General features: G+C 44.2%; 1 protein-coding gene across 12 annotated transcripts in view; it reads right to left on the bottom strand.

Moving 5' to 3' along the window:
- The window catches only part of LOC139577155 (myocyte-specific enhancer factor 2C-like), a 120,441-nt gene that overhangs the window by 33,499 nt on the left and 64,135 nt on the right, over window positions 1-22,807 (bottom strand). For all 12 annotated transcript variants that reach the window (XM_071404029.1, XM_071404030.1, XM_071404035.1 and 9 more), the window contains exon 3: window positions 9,681-9,884. In XM_071404029.1, coding sequence (XP_071260130.1) covers window positions 9,681-9,884 — 204 coding nt within the window. The remainder of the gene's footprint in view (window positions 1-9,680; window positions 9,885-22,807) is intronic.

Genomic DNA, 22,807 nt, shown 5'->3' with positions numbered 1-22,807 from the left:
TTCCTACACAGTCAGTCCAGTAATATAGAAAAGTCCTCCTGCCTAAAGGCTTGTGTCAATCTTTTTGAAGATGCACCTGATATAGATGAGATGACACATAGTCTTTGTTTTAGCCAATCCCTAATACCAGTAGCTTGCCAATGTCACAAGGTTAATTGACTTAGTCTGCCGAAAGCGGCTTCCGCCTTTAATCCTCAACTCAGGACAAACAACAAGCAGCATGGCTGATCTGTCCGTCAGTAGTAAAAATTGCTAGAAGCCTTCTGATCACAGTAACTAATATGTCACACCCTGTCTGTCTGTCTATCACAGCACCTCAAATGGAAGCCCAACATCAACCTGGACAACTGTAAGACAACGTATCAAAACTTCCTTATTTCTCCTGGATCTTGAGATGTGTAGAAATGGGGCAGGTCAATGAGTGCAGGCATTCAAAGTGAAAGAGTTGACAGCAGAGCTCTATGTGAGGCAGAATAAGCAGTCATTGAGCAGCAATCCACAGAGAAAACTCCTTAAAACGAATTCTCCCGACCCTGATTAGAATACACGTACACTGAACAAAAATACAAACGCAACATGTATAGTGTTGGTCCCATGGTTCATGATCCCAGAAAGCTGTTTACATCCCTGTAAGTGAGCACTTCTCATTTGTCAAGATAATCCATCAACATGACAGGTGTGGCATATCAAGAAGCTGATTAAACAGCTGATCATTACACAGATGTACCTTGTGCTGGGAACAATATAAGGCCACTCTTAAATGTGCAGTTTTGCCAAACAACACAATGTCACAGATGTCTCAAGGTTTGAGTGAGCGTGCAGTTGGCATGCTGACTGCAGAAATGTCCACCAGAGCTGTTGCCAGAGAATTGAATGTTCATTTCTCTACCATAAGCCGCCTCCAACATTGTTTTAGAGAATTTGGCAGTACGTCCAACCGGCCTCACAACCGCAGACCAAGTGTAACAACGACAGCCCAGGACATCCACATCCGGCTTCTTCACCTGCGGGAATGTCTGAGACCAGCTACCCGGACAGCTGATGAAACTGTGGATTTGCACAACTGAACAATTTCTGCACAAACTGTCAGAAACCATCCCAGGGAAGCTCATCTGCGTGCTCGTCGTCCTCACCAGTGTCTTGACCTGACTGCAGTTAAGCGTCGTAACCGACTTCAGTGGGCAAATGCTCACCTTCGATGGCCACTGGCACTCTGGAGAAGTGTGCTCCGCACTGATGAATCACAGCTTCAACTATACCAGGCAGATGGCAGACAGCGTGTATGGCGTCGTGTGGGTGAGCGGTTTGCTGATGAACAAAGTTCCCTATGGTGGTGGTTGGGTTATGGTATGGGCAGGCATAAGCTACGGACAATGAACACAACTGCATTTTATAGATGGCAATTTGAATGTAGAGAGATACAGTGACAAGATCCTGAGGCCCATTGTTGTGCCATTCATCCGCAACCATCACCTCATGTTTCAGCATGATAATGCACAGCCCCATGTTGCAAGGATCTGTACACAATTCCTGAAAGCTGAATATGTCCCAGTTTTTCTATTGTCTGTTACTCACCAGAGATGTCACCCATTGAGCATGTTTGGGATGCTCTGGATCTGCGTTTATGACAGCGTGTTCCAGTTTCCGCCAATATCCGGCAACTTCGCATAGCCATTGAAGAGCAGTGGGACAACATTCCACAGGCCACAATCAACAGTCTGATCAAGTCTACGTGAAGGAGATGTGTTGCACTGCATGAGGCTAATGGTGGTCATACCAGATACTGATTGGTTTTCTGATCCATGCCCCTACTTTTTTTTAAAGGTAATTGTTACCAACAGATGCATATCTATTTTCCCAGTCATGTGAAATCCATAGATTAGAGCCTAAGGAATTTATTTCAGTTGACTGATACCTTACATGTTCTGTAACTCAGTAAAATCTTTGAAATTGTTGCATGTTGCGCATATATTTTTGTTCAGTGTACAGAGAATAGCTAAATGCTGGAAAATATTTTCACAAGGTTGACATGCAAGAACACAATGGAGAAAAAATGCTTTAAGTCGTGAGGAAAAGTTTGGAAGCAAATTAGACTGAAATCAATTTAACCCTTAGCCTACAATGGTCGCACCCTCGCAGAAATCGAATTAACAAAATAACAAAATCCCCATCAGATTTTCGACTGTTGAAGCTAGAGATATCTGGGGTTTTTGCATCCACCGCACCTGCCGATATCTGTGGTGAAAACTGGCAGAGCTAGAGCAGTGTTTTCAGACCATGAGACATCCCGGAAATCTTCTCACAAAATCCTATGTATCGTCCGAACGGTTTGACATATGAACTATTATGACCACTCTATTGAAAGATGAGACTCCCAGGAAGCCTCACAAGATTCTTCTGAAAGTCACTGGTACACGTTAACAAATTCATGGAAATATACTACCATTCAAAAGTTTGGGGTCACTTAGACATGTCCTTGTTTTCCATGAAAACATACATTAAATTAGTTGCAAAATGAATAGGAAATATAGTCAAGACTTTGACAAGGTTATAAATAATGATTTTTAATTTAAATAATAACTGTGTCCTTCAAACTTTGCTTTCGTCAAAGAATCCTCCATTTGCAGCAATTGCAGCATTGCAGACCTTTGGCATTCTAGTTGTCAGTTTGTTGAGGTAATCTGAAAGGAGTTCACCCCATGCGTCCTGAAGCACCTCCCACAAGTTGGATTGGCTTGATGGGTACTTCTTACTAACCTACGGTCAAGCTGCTCCCACAACAGCTCAATAGGGTTGAGATCCAGTGACTGTGCTGGCCACTCCATTATAGACGGAATACCAGCTGACTGCTTCTTCCCTAAATAGTTCTTGCATAGTTTAGAGCTGTGGTTTGGGTCATTGTCCTGTTGTAGGAGGAAATTGGCTCCAATTAAGCGCCGTCCACAGGGTATGGCATGGCGTTGCAAAATGGAGTGATAGCCTTCCTTCTTCAATATCCCTTTTACCCTGTACAAATCTCCCACTTTACCACCACCCACCATCACATTCCCTCCACCATGCTTGACAGATGGCTTCAAGCACTCCTCCATCTTTTCATTTTTTCTGCATCTCACGAATGTTCTTCTTTGTGTTCCGAATACCTCAAACTCAAATTTGTCTGTCCATAACACTTTTTTCCAATCTTCCTCGGTCCAGTGTCAGTGTTCCTCTGTCCATCTTAATCTTTTAATTTTATTGGCAAATTTGAGATATGGCTTTTTCTTTGCAACTCTGCCTAGAAGGCCAGCATCCTGGAGTCGCCGCTTCACTGTTGACGTTGAGACTGGTGTTTTGCGGGTACTAATTAATGAAGCTGCCAGTTGAGGACTTGTGAGGCGTCTTTTTCTCAAACTAGACACTCCAATGTACTTGTCCTCTTGCTCAGGTGTGCACCGGGGCCTCCCACTCCTCTTTCTATTCTGGTTAGAGACAGTTTGCATTGTTCTGTGAAGGGAGTACACAGCGTTGTATGAGATCTTCAGTTTCTTGGCAATTTCTCGCATGGAATAGCCTTAATTTCTCAGAACAAGAATAGACTGACGAGTTTCAGAAGAAAATTCTTTGTTTCTGGCCATTTTGAGCCTGTAATCGAACCCACAAATGCTGATGCTCCAGATACTCAACTAGTCTAAAGAAGACCAGTTGTATTGATTCTTTAATCAGCAAAACAGTTTTCAGCTGTGCTAACATACTTGCAAACTTGTTTTCTAATGGTCAATTAGCCTTTTAAAATGATAAACTTGGATTAGCTAACACAACGTGGCATTGGAACACAGGAGTGATGGTTGCTGATAATGGGCCTCTGTACGCCTATGTAGATATTCCATAAAAAATCTGCCGATTCCAGCTACAATAGTCATTTACAACATTAACAATGTCTACATTGTATTTCTGATCAATTTGATGTTATTTTAATGGACTTTTAATGGACTTTTTTGTGTGCTTTTCTTTCATGAACAAGCACATTTCTAAGTGACCCCAAACTTTTAAACAGTAGTGTATATATGGAGATAGTTTAGTGCCTAAAATAAGGGGGAAAATACATGTACATTTTTTTTAAAATCCTGCTTTCTTATACAGTATCTCTCAGATGTAGAAGATACTTCAGAACAAACTTCCTTTAGATATTGTTTTGAGTATCTGTTGTTTCATGTAGTGAATCTGTTATTCAATGCATTTCTATTGGCTAATAGCAGTATTGCCAAATTCAATGTTTCATCCAATATTTCTGTAAATATTTTAGACAGGGCCTAGACTCTAGAGAGTTATTAAATCCCCCCATGCCTCCCTCCCTCCAATGGCCTGTCGCTGGGCTGGAGTTACACCTGTGCTTCTCCTCACACGTCTCGACACACGGGCGAAACATACGCCAGCGAGCTTTACTGAATCTCATTAGCCAAGCAGGTAGTCATTAACAGAATGACATTTGGAAATAATTACCAGCCTGCATCCCTCCCTCCTTTGCTCTTTGCTCCCTCCCTCCTCTTATACGTTCCTCTGCTCCCCCTCCCCCTCTCATTCAGAAGTTCCCACTAGGTGAAGAGAGAGAGAGAGAGAGAGCAAGAGAGAGAGAGCGAGAGAGAGAGGGGAGAAGAGAGTGGGGGAGGGTGGTCAGCCAAGCCCCCGCTTCTGCTGTTTAAGATTAAAGGGTGAAGTGAACTATCAGATTAGGTTAATCTGAAGGGGAAAAGGGATTGGCCACTTGCCCTCCTGCTCTTCCTCCTTTCACGGCTGGGGGCTGTGCCACGCACCCATGTGGCACCCCATGTGAGTCTGGAGCACTAAACTAGGCTGAGGTCATGATGTCATCGTCACTGCAGGAGTGAGCCCATCATCACGCCCACACCTCCTACCATTCTCTACCAAGCCAACGCCTACCCCACCCCCCAGGCTGGTACTCCCTCTCTACTCTCCAGCTTCAGCTGAAGCGTGTGCTCTTTGTTTCCCAGAGGAAAAACAAACCCATTGTTGGAATGGGGATTTGGAACAGGATGCTCAGAGTGTGTGTCGTTGGACTGGTGTTGTTTGATTGCAGCCACATTTGGCTTGGCTCTGTCTACCCACAAGTGAGAAGTAAAAGGTCTTTCATGTGCACTGGCAATTAAGAATCCCCACATCCATGTCATAAATCTCCAATGAGAGCTCTTGGATTCTTGGATGAGGAGGTAAAAAAAAGGAAAGGGTAGATCCATTCTACTGTCATCTACTAACACGGCTCCCTATTTCTCCACTGATGCTGCTCACATGTCCAGGAAGCCAGCCTGGCAGGCTGAGAGTATAGGAAATCTATCTGCGTGTTGGAGCTTTTTATCTGGTGCCAGTGGCAAACTGCATTGTAGAGCTGCCAAGAGGAGGCTAGGGCCGTTCTGAGAACAACACAATCAGATAGCCTAACTGTGTGTACACTTATGTGTGTCTTTAAGAAGCTATATACAAGAATTAAGAATTAGCTTTTTAAAAATTATTTTCTTTCACTTTAATTATGTTGACCTTCCCACCTTTTGTCTAGCATCTGATGCTGTCATGTCTTTTAAAAAGATTCCAAGCAGATAGTTTAAGAATACTATAACCCACTTCAATGCTTCAATGGAGTCAACTAGAAAATACACAGAAACATATGGGCCGATCACGTTTCAATTGAACCTCCGTTTTCCATCGGATGGGATCATTAATCTCTCGTTACCCTGGCTGCTATGCTCCAATCACAGTCATTTTCTTTTGTTAGACTTTGGTGGCCATCTTGATTCCATTTGTCGTAATGCTTGTTCATGGTGTTACAGTTTGGAAGTGTTTTTTTCTCCCTCCAATTGATGGTGTCAAAAAGGGTAAAAACAAAGCTTGCAGCTGGGGACAACATTGGTGTCTTGGTCTCTTTGGTTTCACAGATATTTGTGGAAGTGTCATCCTCAGCTGAGACAGTCAATTTAGCCCTTCTCATCCCGATTATCTGCCTTCCACTTCTCTCTCTCCCTCTTCTCTCTCTTCCTCATTACTCCCTCCCTTTTTTCTCCCTCCCTCTTCTCTCTCTTCTCACTCTCCCTCTTCTCTCTCTCCCTATTCTCTCCCTCTTCTCTCCCTCTTCTCTCTCTCCCTCTTCTCTCTCCATTCTCTTTCTCCCTCTTCTCTCCCTATTCTCTCTCTCTCTTCTCTCTCTTTCAATATTTTCTCTCTCCTTTTCATGGATTAACATGATAGCAGCGACTGAACAAGGATGAAAGGCATGGCCAGATAAATGAAGAATAGAAGGAAAAAAAGTGAGAGATAGAAAGAGAGAGAGAGAGAGAGAGAGAGAGAGAGAGAGAGAGAGAGAGAGAGAGAGAGAGAGCGATGGAGCCTCTTTTAAAACATACTATAGCTGGAGAGGCTGTGCAACCCTCTCAGTGCCACTCTCTCAACAACGCTAATTATCAACCAAAGACATGCTAATTACATAGAGCTTTATTGCTAATGTAGCAGGCCTCTCTGCCAGCCGCCCACACGCTGTGCTGAACACCCCTACCTCTGCCTCTCCTCCTACTACACCTCCAGGCACAGCAGCCAATCGCAAAACACTGAGATGCTCCGTTTGTGTGTGTGTGTGTGTGTGTTTGTGTGTGTTTGTGTGTGCATGTATATGTTCATATCTAAGGAGTTATAGCGATACAGTATAGTCTTCCCTTGCTACTGTTCACATATATCAACTATGTCACATGGTAGTCTATTCCTTGCTCTCTGGTCTTTGGCCTACCGCCTCCAGCTCCCAATGGCCCTCCCTGTCCTCCTGTCCTCCTGTCCTGGACCTCCTACCCATATTGCCATCACAACAGGAAGTCTGCTTTGTCCCCCTCTCACACCCGCATCCCCCACCTGTGACGTAACCTAGCAGCGATACACGAGGCTCGGCAGGAGAGATCCAACCCCCTCTCCTCACTCCTCCCTCCTTCTCTCCAGCTCCCACGGTAAACATGCTTGTGGCTGCGATGTGGCCAATCCCGTTAGCACGCCACGGCTAAGGCCTCTTCCAATCGATTTCTCCCACTGCGAGTCGGAACCGCGTCTGCCCCAGGATCACAGAAGCCAGCACCGCAGCGCTCCCCGCTACGCTCTTTAACGCGCTCCTCAAGCACGGCTGTTTACGCATTAGCCTTCCTCCACTCGGCTAATGGAGAGCTGCAAAGGCCCTGGAGGCCTGTTCACAGGCGCTTGTTGAAACATGTGACGGCTCTCTTCATTGTCTCTGCGGGACTGGCTGATTGGCTATGTAGGCTATGCTATGGATAAGATCGTCTGCTAAATGAGTCAATGTAAATGAAATAACACTGAGAGAAAGCTTGTTATCTTTCTCTGTGTAGTGGGGTGTGATTTCTATGCAGCTGCATGGTAGGGGAATTCTCCAGGGTATTTCACAGGGATACAAAGAGACTTTGGGGATACTACATAGAGTATACATCAGTGGAGGCTGCTGAGGGGAGGACGGCTCATAATAATGGCCGGAAAGTAGCAAATGGAATGGCATCAAAGACCTGGAAACCATGGAAACCATGTGTTTGATGTATTTGATACCATTCCACTGATTCTGCTCCAGTCTTTACCACGAGCCTGTCCTACCCAATTAAGGTGCCACCAACCTCCTGTGCTATATATAAATACTATATTATAAATGTCATTACAATAGATTCCACTATTTTGAAATACACAATTTCACTGTAATTAATACATTGTAATGCATATGACCAATGCATGTGACCACCACAATCTAATGCATCTGGTAGGGTTGCATTTGCAAAGTAAGAGCAGTTTTGAAGTGGTAGGCAGAGCACATCTAAGGCTATCAACATCATATACTTGCCTCCTTAAATGCATTCTATGCTAATGTATACAGTCTGTGTTTTAATCGTTAATGCTACTTATACTTTGATAAGCTACTCTAAACAGGGTATAGGTTTTAGTTTACCACTTGAAATTGGACGTCTATGGCCTGGCCTGTACGCAGCATCAACAATGGAGCATGCATTATATACTATGTGTTATTTTATTGCTTTTGAGTGTTCAGGAAACTTCACAAAAACTTTTACTTGACGTGATGGCATATTTGTTTTGTTATTGTGTATGACCCTCTTCTCCTATTTTTATGTTACTCTAATAGCTGGTGATCCTATGCTTGCTTCTGTGTTGTCAAGGGCCCCTCTCACATGTTGTGTTGTCAAGGGCACCTTTGTGTGTGTGTGCATGTGTGGGTGTGTGTGTGTGTTCAGGTGGTTGTGTAGGTTTAAGAGGGCATCTATGTGTAACATTAAGTCACTGTGTGTGTGTGTGTGTGTGTGTGTGTGTGTGTGTGTGTGTGTGTGTGTGTGTGTGTGTGTGTGTGTGTGTGTGTGTGTGTGTGTGTGTGTGTGTGTGTGTGTGTGTGTGTGTGTGTGTGTGTGTGTGTGTGTGTGTGTGTGTGTGTGAATATGTGTGTGTGTGTGGCCCACCAGAGTTAGACAGATCGTCATGGTGACCGTTGTGTAACCAGGGTCACGTTGGAGCTTAAGGATCCTTCATGATGTTGGCCTGTCCCTCTGGCCTGGCGGGAGCAACTCACCTGACACGGCCGTTTAGTGTCCCACTGAGCCGGGCTTCCCCACACTTCGGCAACCAATGGCAACATGTCCCCTGTAGCGCGAGTCACCACAATGCCAAAGGGACACTAACAACGGGACACTAACAATGGGACTCTAACAATGGGACTCTAACAATGGGACTCTAACTAGGGGACTCTAACTAGGGGATTCTAACTAGGGGACTTTAACTTGGGGACTCTAACTAGGGGACTTTAACTTGGGGACTCTAACTAGGGGACTTTAACTTGGGGACTCTAACTAGGGAACTTTAACATGGGGACTCTACCTAGGGGACTTTAACTTGGGGACTCTAACTAGGGAACTTTAACTTGGGGACTCTAACTAGGGAACTTTAACTTGGGGACTCTAACTAGGGAACTTTAACTTGGGGACTCTAACTAGGGGACTTTAACTTGGGGACTCTAACTAGGGAACTTTAACTTGGGGATTCTAACTAGGGAACTTTAACTTGGGGACTCTACCTAGGGAACTTTAACTTGGGGACTCTACCTAGGGAACTTTAACTTGGGGACTCTAGCTAGGGAACTTTAACTTGGGGACTCTAACTAGGGAACTTTAACTTGGGGACTCTAACTAGGGGACTTTAACTTGGGGACTTTAACTTGGGGACTCTAACTAGGGAACTTTAACTTGAGGACTCTAACTAGGGAACTTTAACTTGGGGACTCTAACTAGGGAACTTTAACTTGGGGACTCTAACTAGGGAACTTTAACTTGGGGGCTCTAACTAGGGGACTTTAACTTGGGGACTCTAACTAGGGGCTAAACCTCACAGGGGCTAAGTGTGGTCTTACAGACAGCAAGGACTGTAGGGGCCTGTAGGGGCCTGTCTCTTTAACCTCGTAAGAGAGAGCCTAAGAGATAGTCTACACAGATATCAAATGAGGATGACAGTCTAGATATGAACCCAATGGTCACTAAGTGTGTGTGTGTGTGTGTGTGTGTGTGTGTGTGTGTGTGTGTGTGTGTGTGTGTGTGTGTGTGTGTGTGTGTGTGTGTGTGTGTGTGTGTGTGTGTGTGTGGTGCCCGGGGACTCACTTCCACAATGTCAGAGTTGGTCCTGCTCTCGTGGGGCTCGTTGTACTCGGTGTACTTGAGCAGCACCTTGTCCATATCGGTGCTGGCATACTGGAACAGCTTATTGGTGCTGTTGAAGATGATGAGAGCGATCTCACAGTCACACAGCACGCTCAGCTCATACGCCTTCTTCATTAGGCCAAACTTCCTCTTCGTAAACGTCACCTACAGAAAGAAAGAGAGGAGGAGAAAGGAGAGAGGAGGGGAGAGAGAGAGGTTAGAGAGAGGGTGAGCGTCTGAGGATGAATTTAGAAGCAGGTTTTCATCACTGGTATGTGTGCTGTGTTTTCCTTGTCGGGGACTGGAATGAGGTGTTTCAGTTCCTCTACAGTACACCTGACCAGACCCCTGTGTCAACATCAACCTGGATTTTCCAACACACGATCCTCATTTTATTATGAAAATAGAACTCCATACTTTCCCTTTTTGTTTTCCTTCATAATGTATGAAGAAAAGAGAAATCTGGCGCAATCAGAGCTTTTCCACTCATAAATCATGAAACTGAAGGCTGCATGAAAGAATTTCTCAGTCAGGGCTGTTCTCCACTCCAACCTGTTCTCCACTGAAAGGTGAAAGGTTACTGTAACTGTCCATATACTCTGGTATGAAGAAAAAAGAGGCTGATAAGAAATGCGATCTGTCTTGAAGAGATAACAATGACGCAGATCAGTTCATCACACCGCACGCACGCACGCACGCACGCACGCACGCACGCACGCACGCACGCACGCACGCACACACACACACACACACACACACACACACACACACACACACACACACACACACACACACACACACACACACACACACACACACACACACACACACACACATTCTATTGTGGGCTTGAGAGAGTATAGCTAAGACTGCTAACAGTCTATTAAAGAAGCAACATTGTAAAAATAACACAGGGGTTTGCTCGCTGAGTTTTGTTTCATATAGCTACTTTTTGAAGCACTAGGTAGATAGAAAGCACCACAGAAACCACACAGTCTTCACATATGGGGACCTGTGTCTGTGTCTGTGTCTGTGGCTGTGGCTGTGTCTGTGTCTGTGTCTGTGTCTGTGTCTGTGCCTGTGCCTGTGTCTGTGTCTGTGCCTGTGCCTGTGCCTGTGCCTGTGCCTGTGCCTGTGTGTGTGTGTGTGTGTGTGTGTGTGTGTGTGTGTGTGTGTGTGTGTGTGTGTGTGTGTGTGTGTGTGTGTGTGTGTGTGTGTGTGTGTGTGTGTGTGTGTGTTTGAGGCCCACTACCTCAGCACATCATCTTTAAACACACACATATAAAGGTACCCTTTGAGTTGTGTCATTAATTTCTCCGTTACTTGGCCTTCAGTGGTGGGAGGAAAATGGTCACCCACACCAGCGCAGTAATTTCAAAGCTACACACCCAAGGTGAAACCCACTAGATGTCTGGCTTCATAAGCTCTCTGCTGTCTCTCTCTTTTTGTCTCTCTCTACCCCCCCCCCCCCCTCTCTCCTTTCTCTGTGACTGGAGCTGGAACCTGATGAGGGTTGATCGAGAGACAGAGATAGAGAGCGAGAGGGGGGGCGTTTGTCTCTTCTATTCACTCCTGACACCTTACCTCCCCAATAACACACCATTAACACACATACTGATGAATATGAATGGCTCGGACAAGATTATGAGCACAGCCAACTGTTCAGGTCTAACAGAATGACCGTTCTAGAGTTAAAACCTTTGCTTAGGCATACAGATGTAGGATCATAATTTGAGCCAGTTTTCTACAGCAGGAAAATAATCCTGCAGCAACAGGAAATGTGAATTATTAAGTGAATTAAAATGAATGGCCATTTTTCTAGACGTTGATACATTTTTCATGAGGGCAAATCAAGGCTGAAATGTCAAAGTCGAAATTTAAAACTCAAATACTCAACCAGTTTGCATTTCTTGCCGTGCAGGAAAATTCTCAGCAATAAAAGTTTAATCTAATGAAGATCCTACATCTGTATATGGATGGACCACATCAACTTATCAGTGAAGGAATGAATGAATGTATCAATGCAGATCTTTCTGATGTCCTTCACAGTATCATTGAGGTCTTCAGCAGCTGAAAAGCTCAGAGGATTGAAAGAGGAGAAGAAGGATAGATATCTATAGAGTTTTGCCTTTCCTTTCCTGAAATGAAATCGCACAGGACACACCACAGAAATTTAATAATATCAAACAATATCTATCATCCTCCCCTCATTGTCCTCCCCTCTACGATGAGTTGAGAAGTGTCATTCTGTATAGGCCAACCTCAGATGAACCACTGACCCTGTCCCAGCCTTCCCTCCCAGTTGGTGAATGATGTCACATGCCACAATGAGCTCCATATCGAATGGCCACCAGGGCTTAAAGACAACAGAGGTGAAACCAGAGACAGGCGACGCTTTCAACTCCCCGTACCATTATGCATGAAAAGGCTCTAGAATTCACTAATACTTGACTGATTTACTACTGAAAGACTCCCTGGGCTTTAAATACCATGGTGACATTTACAGTCATACCGAAATGCTAAAAAATGAACCTCGTTCAGAGGCAAAGGACCAAAGACAGGTAGAGACTGGATGATTAATTGTCATAACAAGCCCACAGGAAACTATAATGCACTGGGACAGAAATACAAACATCAAGGCCTAACTAGGCCTGCTGGCTACTGGCTGCTGGCTACATGACAAACTCAACAAGACACCACTAGAAGGTCATGTGATTTTAGTCTGGAACAGGTCCTAAGTGGTGTCTTCCTCAGGTGGCAGGAAGTTGAAGGAACTTAGAAGAAGTTTAAGGAACTTACAGGAAGTTGAAGAAACTTACAGGAAGTTGAAGTTCTGGTGCCAGAGGCTTTAGGGTAAGATACATTGTAGTAGTAGACCAGTAGTGGACCTAATGTAACATGCAGGCCCAGAGGTGGCATCACCCACTCACTTTAAACTGACATCAATATTATAAAAGGTGGCAGGTAGCACACATGGCACTACCAGGGCAGAGCTAATGTATCTCAAAGGCGAGGCCCATATTATGTATAGAATCTGCTAAAAAAAGCTTTACAAATAACACCTACATAAAAATCCCATACACCGCCATTCCATACTCTTAACACCTATACCTGAAAAATCCCCCACACACATACATATGGATTACATATTTTTTTAAAGTAATCCATATGTACAAAATGAAGCAGGTACTGTAGCTCTGGAAAGTTCTCTGACTGGTGGTGATTTGAACTGCTTGGCAAAACGCTACACTGTGACCTCACTTGATGATGTCATGTGCCCACAGTTAGCCGACAGACACGACCCTTGTGCTGGTGATGTCATCACTCACCGCTGCCACCTCCTGTCGCTATGGGCCAGTGTTGTGTTTGAGACCACCTAAAGCAAGACTGATTCAAGACCAAGATGGAGAAAATCGAGTCCAAATCAAGACCAAGACTGGAGGAGGGTGGGCAAGACTGAGTCAAGACCGAAACCGGGAGGTGGACAAGGGGTTCGAGACCGAGTCAACACCGAGACCAGAAAATACGATTCCAATTCAAGACCATGAATGTAATTTTGTCAAATTCTGTGTTCATATTTTAGAACAACATATGGATTTTTTAGACATTCAGAATAGAGAAAAAATGCATGCTGGGGGAAAATAGATCCACTCTACAAATAATTACTAACCAAAAAAGAGAGGGGAACCATGGGCCTTCTAAACCTTCAGAGAAGGGATAAGGATTTATAAAATAATAATTATAATAATATATAGTAATACTGATAATTATATTATTATTTTCAATGATGTTCTGATTGAATCTCTTCAGTTTTTGTTGGAAAGGGAAGGGTTAACAATGAAGAGAAAAAAAGATCCAATCAGGTCTTTTATTTCTGGTCTCTGAGGAGATAAATCTAGCTAGCTAGGTCAGCCATTGGCTAGGCCAACATAAGCTATATAAAGGCATTGGCCATTCAACTGTATTAGAGCACCATTTTGGAGTGACGGGAATCAACCAATCACATTTTGATAATAAGTGGGACCATATTTACAAGTACGTATGGAAAGTTCTGCCTTCTTGAAGGCCAACAGGTCACTGCGCAATGGCGAGCAATAGTTTCCCCACGGTCTAGCTAGCTAGATTTTGTTGAAGCAAATTTTCAGCGGCTGCAGCAGGTGTTATCAAAGAGGATGTTGTTGCTAATTTGTTATCTTCTCCCTTTTCAAGACTAACTTTCAACAAGAAGATAAGTTTCAAATGATCATCATCTGTTGAGTGCATATGTGTTTTTTATTACAGTGCGCTTGTTAGCCATCTCTTTGAAAATAACTTATGTTTGTGAAACATTGTTGCATTTAAAGTGGAGCTGACAGCGTTTTAGAATAGGACACAATAAAAAAATCTGACAAGCGACCAATTAGATATGGTAATGTTCACGTTTCTTAAATTCTTATAATGTTTGGGAATTACAGTTGAAGTCGGAAGTTTACATACACCTTAGCCAAATCAATTTAAACTCAGTTTTTCACTAGTCCTGACATTTAATCCTAGTAAAAATTCCCTTTTTTAGGTCAGTTAGGATCACCACTTTATTTTAAGAATGTGAAATGTCAGAATAATAGTAGAGAGAATGATTTATTTAAGCTTTTATTTCTTTCATCACATTCCCAATTAGTATTTGGTAGCATTGCCTTTAAATTGTTTAACTTGGGTCAAACATTTCAGGTAGCCTTCCACAAGCTTCCCATAAGAAGTTGGGTGAATTTTGGCCCATTCCTCCTGACAGAGCTAGTGTAACCGAATCAGGTTTGTAGGCCTCCTTGCTCACACACGCTTTTTCAGTTCTGCCCACAAATTTTCTATAGGATTGAGGTCAAGGCTTCGTGATGGTCACTCCAATACCTTGACTTTGTTGTCCTTAAGCCATTTTGCCACAACTTTGGAAGTGTGCTTGGGGTCATTGTCCATTTGGAAGACCCATTTGGAACCAAGCTTTAACTTCCTGACTGATGTCTTGAGATTTTGCTTCAATATAGCCACATCATTTCCCTCCTCATGATGCCATCTTTTTTATGAAGTGCAACAGTCCCTCCTGCAGCAAAGCACCCCCACAACACGATGCTGCCACCCCTGTGCTTCATGGTTGGGATGGTGTTCTTCGGCTTGCAAGCCTCCGCCTTTTTCCTCCAAACATACCGTTGGTCATTGTGACCAAACAGTTATATTTTTGTTTTATTAGACCAGAGGACATTTCTCCAATAAGTACAATCTTTGTCTCCTTGTGCAGTTGCAAACCATAGTCTGGCTTTTTTTGGCGGTTTTCGAGCAGTGGCTTCCTCCTTGCTGAGCGGCCTTTCAGGTTATGTCGATATAGGACTCGTTTTACTGTGGATATAGATACTTTTGTACCTGTTTCCTCCAGCATCTTCACAAGGTCCTTTGCTGTTGTTCTGGGATTGATTTGCACTTTTCGCACCAAAATAAGCTTGTCTCTAGGAGACAGAATGCGTCTCCTTCCTGAGTGGTATGACGTCTGTGTGGTCCCATGGTGTTTATACTTGAGTACCATTGTTTGTACAGTACAGATGAACGTGGTACCTTCAGGCGTTTGAAAATTGCTCCCAAGGATGAAGCAGAATTTTGGAGGTCTACAATTTTTTTTCTAAGGTCTTGGCTGATTTCTTTTGATTTTCCCATGATGTCAAGCAAAGAGGCACTGAGTTTGAAGGTAGGCATTGAAATACATCCACAGTTAAACCCCCAATTGACTCAAATTATGTCAACGAGCCTATCAGAAGCTTCTAAAACCATGACATAATTTTCTGGAATTTTCCAAGCTGTTTAAAGGCACAGTCAACTTCTGACCCACTGGAATTGTGATACAGTGAATTATAAGTGAAATAATCTGTCTGTAAACAATTGTTGGAAAAATTACTTGTGTCATGCACAAAATAGATGTCCTAACCGACTTGCCAAAACTATAGTTTGTTAACAAGACATTTGTGGAGTGGTTGAAAAACAAGTATTAATGACTCCAACCTAAGTGTATGTAAACTTCCAACTTCAACTGTATGTATACTAAGGCATTGGTGTAAATTCTATAGCATATCATGGGAAAGCGGGCATTGCGTTTGGACAATTAATAGACACTTCAGTAAATTAAACCGAATAAAAACATCTGTCTTGTCCAGGACCAGAGTCTACACAGACCAGTGCGCTATAGCCAATCAGAGCTACAGTAGGACTTTATACAAACAAGCCATTTGCCATAGGAGCCTGCCATCATTCAGTTTGAACTGGACTGTGTGTTTACAGGCAGTTGCAACAGCGCGACTTTAGATCATTAGAATGAATTTGCCAAAAGCCGTAAAATACATCTGAATGGATGTCTGCAAATATGTAAACACCACAGGAGTCATCTTACATTTGGGAACTTTATGATCCTATTGATCAAACAACTATGAAAAGGTAGGCTTTCTCTCCCTCAGTTTTTCACATCTACAACAACAAGATCAACAACTAATTCTAGCCAGAGCAAGATGAGCTAAAATCTAACAAAGGATTATTAGTTAAAACCTTTCAAACTTTTTCAGCTAGTTGGCCGTCAAAATTGCACTGATAAACAATGTGGAATTGTAGCCTCCTCGTCCTTCTGTAGCTTCTCAACCGAGCACCCAAGCTAACTGACTAAAGTTGGCTAGCTTGCTAGCTAGCTACTTCCAGACACAAATGAGAGAACACTTCAATCTGACCATTTTACTTGCTGTAGCAGAACTGGTTAGGCTGTTTACTTTTTTGCCTATGTTTACTGACACCAGTCATATTCAGCAGGCGTTGCACATTCGTAAATTCATCAGTTGTTCTGCACTCTGGCACACTCAGACGAGAGTGCTCTGAAATCGGAGTAGATAGCCAGAGTGAATTTGTCAATGCAAGAGACATGCTAACTGTATAACAGTCATTCAAGTTCTTGCTAGCTAACCAAATGACACCTGCTGATAATTATGAGTTTTTTACTCCGCTGCTCTCGGCTGGTCTCGGGAAGAAATTACGAGGCCTCACTGTCCTAGACCAAGTCAAGACTGAGTACAAATGTATCCGACACCGAGTCAAGAACGACCCACTCCATATGTGGTCTCAAGACCGTTCTCAAATACTGCAACACTGTTACGGGCCCTCTAACCAATGTTCTGGCCCCCACTCCCCACTTCCACTTTGTAACCCAATGCAGTCAGTATACTTTGAATGGAATATCCATTGGAGGCCTAACTCTATCTCCGATCTATCCCATTGGTCTTCATACCACCACCACTTTCAATGTGGTTTAACCTCTCTCTAAAACCCTCTCTTTTCGCTGATGGGTGGGCGCTGTTACCTACATTAACGTGATAATCCCAGAACATTATTGTAGCACCTTTGCTACTATCAGGGCGGGAGGTTTGCTGGTTAAAACAGTGTGAACCCTTAAGTGTCAAACAAACTGTGAATGAGTGTTTTTTTACTGCAGAAATCTCAGGGGCCCCCGAGTGTGAAATCTATAGTTGCACCTAATGGTGCATGGTCTTAGGATGAGAGTAGAGGAAGACCAGAGGCCTCACTGTTTGGTGTTTTGTGTGAGAGCATGTCATCTGGTCAGAGGCTGAACGTCCAGCCTCCTCACATAGTGTACTGTATATACACTCCCTCCTTCCCACCCTCCCTCCCTCTCTTTCCCCTCAAGACGGACAGCGTCAACCAAGAGGACAAACATGTTTACCACGAGGAGCTCCGAAGGACTGAACTGACGTACTATGGCCACAGTCAAGAAAGGAGAAAAGAGAGGAGGGGAAAAAAAGTGAGCGAGCGGCTTAGGGTGAAGGGGGTGGGAGGGAGGGGGGGGGCACAGGAAGCACATTTGTATGCATTTCCTCTCATAACAGGAAGAGTCTGGTGGCTTCCCCTTCACAATGGGCCTCGCTTCTGCTTCCCACCTCCTGGGGGGAGGAGGAGGAGGTGGAGGAGAGAGACAGGGACCGAGAGCGGTCATTTAACCAAGCAAATATACACACAATATGTTAAGACTCATGCAAACATCATCACACACATCATACAGATGCCGTATCTTAATAAGAGCCAAGTTCACACAGAATAAAAATAATCCATCAGCAACAGGAACTGTGAACTGTTATGTGGATTATAATTAATGGCCATTTTTTTGTAGGTGTTGATACATTTTTCGTTAGGGCAAATCAAGTGTGAAATGTTAAATTGGAAATTACAAACTTTAGAAGCCTATTTAAAGCTTGAATACACTACAATACTGCTTTCACATAGGATTCACTGTAAACAATTCCTGCAACAGGATGATCAAATTAAGACATGGCATATTTACACACCCAACATAAGTGCATGCACACACGCATACAAGTCAACACTCAATACCATTGCCCGCCACACACAAACACTTGTCCTATTGTCAGAAGGCTCCCCACACTAAAGGAATAAGGACAGGAGTCCAAGACTTGGGCCTGAACTCTCCTCAGAGCCAAACAGGCTGCTGGAGATGAATGATGACAACAGGAGCTTTGTTTGAGCTCACATCTCTAATATATGCTTACTCCACTCCCCACCACCACCCAGCACCCACCCACTCCTAATAGCCTGTCCTAGACTTTCAGAGTACATAAAAAACTAACTCCTGTACAAGAGATTACATTGAAATTCAAGTTAATCAATTAAAATCTATCAACTAGTAATGTCTGAGAAAGAATCCTGCATTACAATATGAAAAATGGTTAATGCAGTGATTTCATTGGATTTTCTTTTCCTGGAGGTAGTGCTTTCTGAGAAAAGCACTCCTGCCCGAGTATGGCCGTGCTCTGTGTGTTCCTGTTTAGACTGTAAAACCACAAGTGGAAAGTGATATATCCAGTGCATGCTGCAAAAATGTGTGTGTTAACTTTGCGAGAGCCGAGTCAGTGGAGAGATTGACCAAAATAGCTTTTTATTTTCATTCATTTGTGAGGATGAAAATGTCTTGTTGCACAGAGCTCCAGTTGAAAGATAAAGAAGGAAAAAGAGACACCGAAAATTATAAGAGGACAAAGAGGAGAGTAGCAGTACAAGAGAGGAAGAAAAGAGGACAAAGAGGAGAGTAGCAGTACAAGAGAAGAAGAAAAGAGGACACAGAGGAGAGTAGCAGTACAAGAGAAGAAGAAAAGAGGACACAGAGGAGAGTAGCAGTACAAGAGAAGAAGAAAAGAAGACACAGAGGAGAGTAGCAGTACAAGAGAAGAAGAAAAGAGGACACAGAGGAGAGTAGCAGTACAAGAGAAGAAGAAAAGAGGACACAGAGGAGAGTAGCAGTACAAGAGAAGAAGAAAAGAGGACACAGAGGAGAGTAGCAGTACAAGAGAAGAAGAAAAGAGGACACAGAGGAGAGTAGCAGTACAAGAGAAGAAGAAAAGAGGACACAGAGGAGAGTAGCAGTACAAGAGAAGAAGAAAAGAGGACACAGAGGAGAGTAGCAGTACAAGAAAAGAAGAAAAGAGGACACAGAGGAGAGTAGCAGTACAAGAGAAGAAGAAAAGAGGCGGTTAAAGAAGATGAGAAGACAAAAGAGGGCATAAAGTGGAGGAAAGGTGAGGTGTTTTTGCAAGCGCTCTCTAGGTGAGGTCTCTCAGGGTTGAGCAGACTGACACAGAGGAGCTTGGCTCACAGAGGTAACGATCAAGGACATGAGAAAAGGTGGGAAACGGGGGAAGAGAGGAGAAGTGCAGGGGTGAAGAGATACCCTGAGGGCCTCATTATTTTCCTGTCGTTAATTTCCCTCACAAGCTTTCTCACCCCACCGCTGTTGATTGGAGACACGCCGGAATTGTTGTAAGTGAAAGAACCATGTTTCTTCATTCTGCGGTGGTGTGGATTGTTTCCTTGATAAGAAAGAAATAAGCTCACGTGCTGAAGATAAACATATATTGTTGTGTTTTTGAGTCCTGACTGGGGAGAGAAATGGGGAGGGGGCACGTTTCTACTTCCTGTGACTGATGACTTCATCCACGTTTAACCTCACCACCCCCACTGTCACACACACACACACACACACACACACACACACACACACACACACACACACACACACACACACACACACACACACACACACACACACACACACACACACACACACACACACACACACACACACACACACACGGCTGAACTGGCTGGACAGACGTGTCAATCTGCATTACCCTCAATTAGGCCCAATTAGCTGGACTCCATGATGGCCGACCCTGGATGTTAACGACAAGACGAGAGATAGAAGTGTTAAATATTAAATATATATGTGTGTTAAATAGAAATGTATGTGTGTGTCTAAGTATGTGTCTGAGTGTATAATATGTTTGAGCATGTATGTCTGCAATAGATATCTGTGTGTGTGTGTGTGTATGTCTGTGTAAGTGTGTGTGTGTTTGTGTGAGTGTGTGTGTCTGCTCTCTGTCTACGGCCTGTGCATTTATGGCACAGGGGGCCCTTTCATGTGCCCGGGGCTGGGAGAGGGTCTGAGTGGTGGGGGGCTGGGAGCCAGGGCTCACACACTGCTGCCCTCTGTCCGGAGCTCTGGGCAGACAGTCAATGCCAGGGAGGCCTGACCATGGTGCCCATGCTCTGGGGAAGTGTTTCAGGGTCCTGGGGTGGCAGGCCAAAGTGGCCGCACAGAGAGACGGAGGCCCCGTGCCCACGATGATGGCACCGTGGTGGGCAGCGGAGGCCGTGGTTGGCAGGGTGGCTGCAGAGAGCTTTAACAGAACATTGCCACTCAACAGAGGGCAGGGAGAACAGGGAAGTGGACATCAATAGGGATGAGAAGTTAAAGGCTTTCGTAATATCTACATAGGGCTGACATAGCAAATATATGAAGTATGACATAAGAGGTCAAACGTCGACAGCCACACCACCCTGATCGGCAATCTACTAATTCAAGTGTAATTTGATCTATTCCTTCATGTGTATGGATTGATTGTATATCAGAGAACTGTAAGTAGATTTTAAGTCTTGAGTTTGGTTCAGGGCAGGCTGGAAGCTTGTGAAACATGTGGAGGCTAAAGGTAACCCCTCTGATGTTTATTTGGCTGTTTGGCTGTTGAGGAGGTTTCCTCAAAGGAGAAGTGAAAATATGCAAAGCTCAGGCTGCCATTTAGACAAAATAAAAACAAAAAATCTTCTTTGTTTCTGTGTGCCAAAGGTCTCCTTCTTCCGTGTGATGGTCTCCTTTGTGTACACCAGTGGAGGCTGCATGGAAACCATATGTTTGATGTATTTGATACCATTCCTCCTAATCCGTTCCAGCCATTACCACGAGCCCATTCTCCCCAATTAAGGTGCCACCAACCTCCTTCGTGCACGTCTTGCTTGGCTCAGACATGAGAACTGATGTCATTTTACCTCCATTGCCATGTACAACAAAAAGCAAAAAGCAAAAGAGTTAATTCAAAAGATGTTTAAGAAATTTAATTAAGAATCTTGTATCAGTACGAATTCAAAACAACGTGTAAAAAGGCAAGGAATATTGCTGGTGTAAAATTGATTACAAGAGATCTCAGGTATAAACTGTTAAAATCACTTGCTCCCTTTCTCTTCCCCCTCCTCTCCTCTCTCTCCCTCCTCTCCTCTCTCTCCCTCCCTCTTCTCTCTCTCTCTCCCTCCCTCCGCCCTCCTCTCCTCTCTCTCCCTCTTCTCTCTCTCCCTCCTTCTCTCCTCCCTCCCTCCCTCCCTCCCTCTCTCACTCCCTCCCTCTCTCACTCCTTCCCTCTCTCCCCCTCCTTTCCTCTCTCTCCCACCCTCCCTCCTTCCCTCTCTCTCTGTAAACGAACCCCGGATATCTGTGGTATTGATTCCCCTCAGGTGTCCTTCCTGTCTCCCTCTCTTCCCTCCTCATCCTCGGGAGCCGGAGTGCCTGGTGCGACCGGTGAGCCCGGTCTGCGGTGTGACGGGTAGGGAGGGAGAGGAGGCTGAGATAAAAGCAGACAGGAGGTGTGGGTGCTGGTGCAATGTGGTAGCCTTCCCCTCTGAATCTCCCTGACCTCTCCCACACTCCCTCCCTTACTTTTGACTTCAATACCCTGACCCCAAAAACCTGATGTCTGGGAACAACTGTAGAGCTCCCAGAGAGTCAAGTAGGACATAACGGACTTCATGACAGCTCCACTCCCCTCCTCCTCTTTCACTTATTTATTCTGTCTACTTCTCACCAAGGAGTGCTCAGACCACCCAGCTGCAACAGCCACTTCAATGGAGTCCAATCGATTTCTAGCACCTTTTTATGTCAAGTCACAACAGCAGGGTGAAGAGAGCCCAATGACAGTGTTTATGTTGAGATGTCATACTGTCAGAGGCTAGAAGGGACAGTGAAGTACTCTGCTAGATGTCAGGCAATACAGAATAAAGACATGACAAGTAGAAGGATCTAAGAGAGTCTGAACCACTCTAGTGTGATAGATGTAATAACCATTAAATGTCATGACAGTATGCTGGGATAATGGTTCACAGATTGGTGGGGACTGAGGAGGAAGGGAGTGTGTGTGACCTGTGATTGGAGGGGGGCTTATTAGCAGGGTATGGATCCAATTGGCCTGACAGGGAGCTGACAGAGTGGTGGTGGTCACTGGTGCCACAGGAAGTAATGGATTGTGGGCCTGCAGGGCAGAGAGAGAGACAGGTCTGTCTCCATCAATTTCCTGGTTTGTGTGGCTGATGTTTGTTGTAATTTATCATTGAACACATGGCCACAAATAAAGCAAGCTGGTTGAACGTGATATTTATGGTAAATCCTTTGCCTATACAAGGGTTCATCAAATAAATGTGCCTCTTCTTTTGAAATATAAACATTGATTAAAAAAATTGTATAAGGATTGTATAGGGATTTTCTACTTACTTATGCTGGCTACGTGTTTTCAATACATTTGAGCATGAGCCTTGTTTTAAAAGTACATTGAGAGGAAAGATACAGAAGGCCCAACCAGCCCTGAGACAGATGGAGCATGTTGGCCTCAGCGCTCTCTCAGCGCTCTCTTAGCTCCACCCATCCCAGGGCGCTCTCTGCGGTGTGTGGTGCGTGGATGAAA

Source organism: Salvelinus alpinus, chromosome 5 (genome assembly GCF_045679555.1).
Source record: "Salvelinus alpinus chromosome 5, SLU_Salpinus.1, whole genome shotgun sequence".
Lineage (NCBI taxonomy): Eukaryota > Metazoa > Chordata > Actinopteri > Salmoniformes > Salmonidae > Salvelinus > Salvelinus alpinus.
Note: the sequence above shows the minus strand (reverse complement) of the source record. Positions and strands in the feature narration are given on the sequence as shown.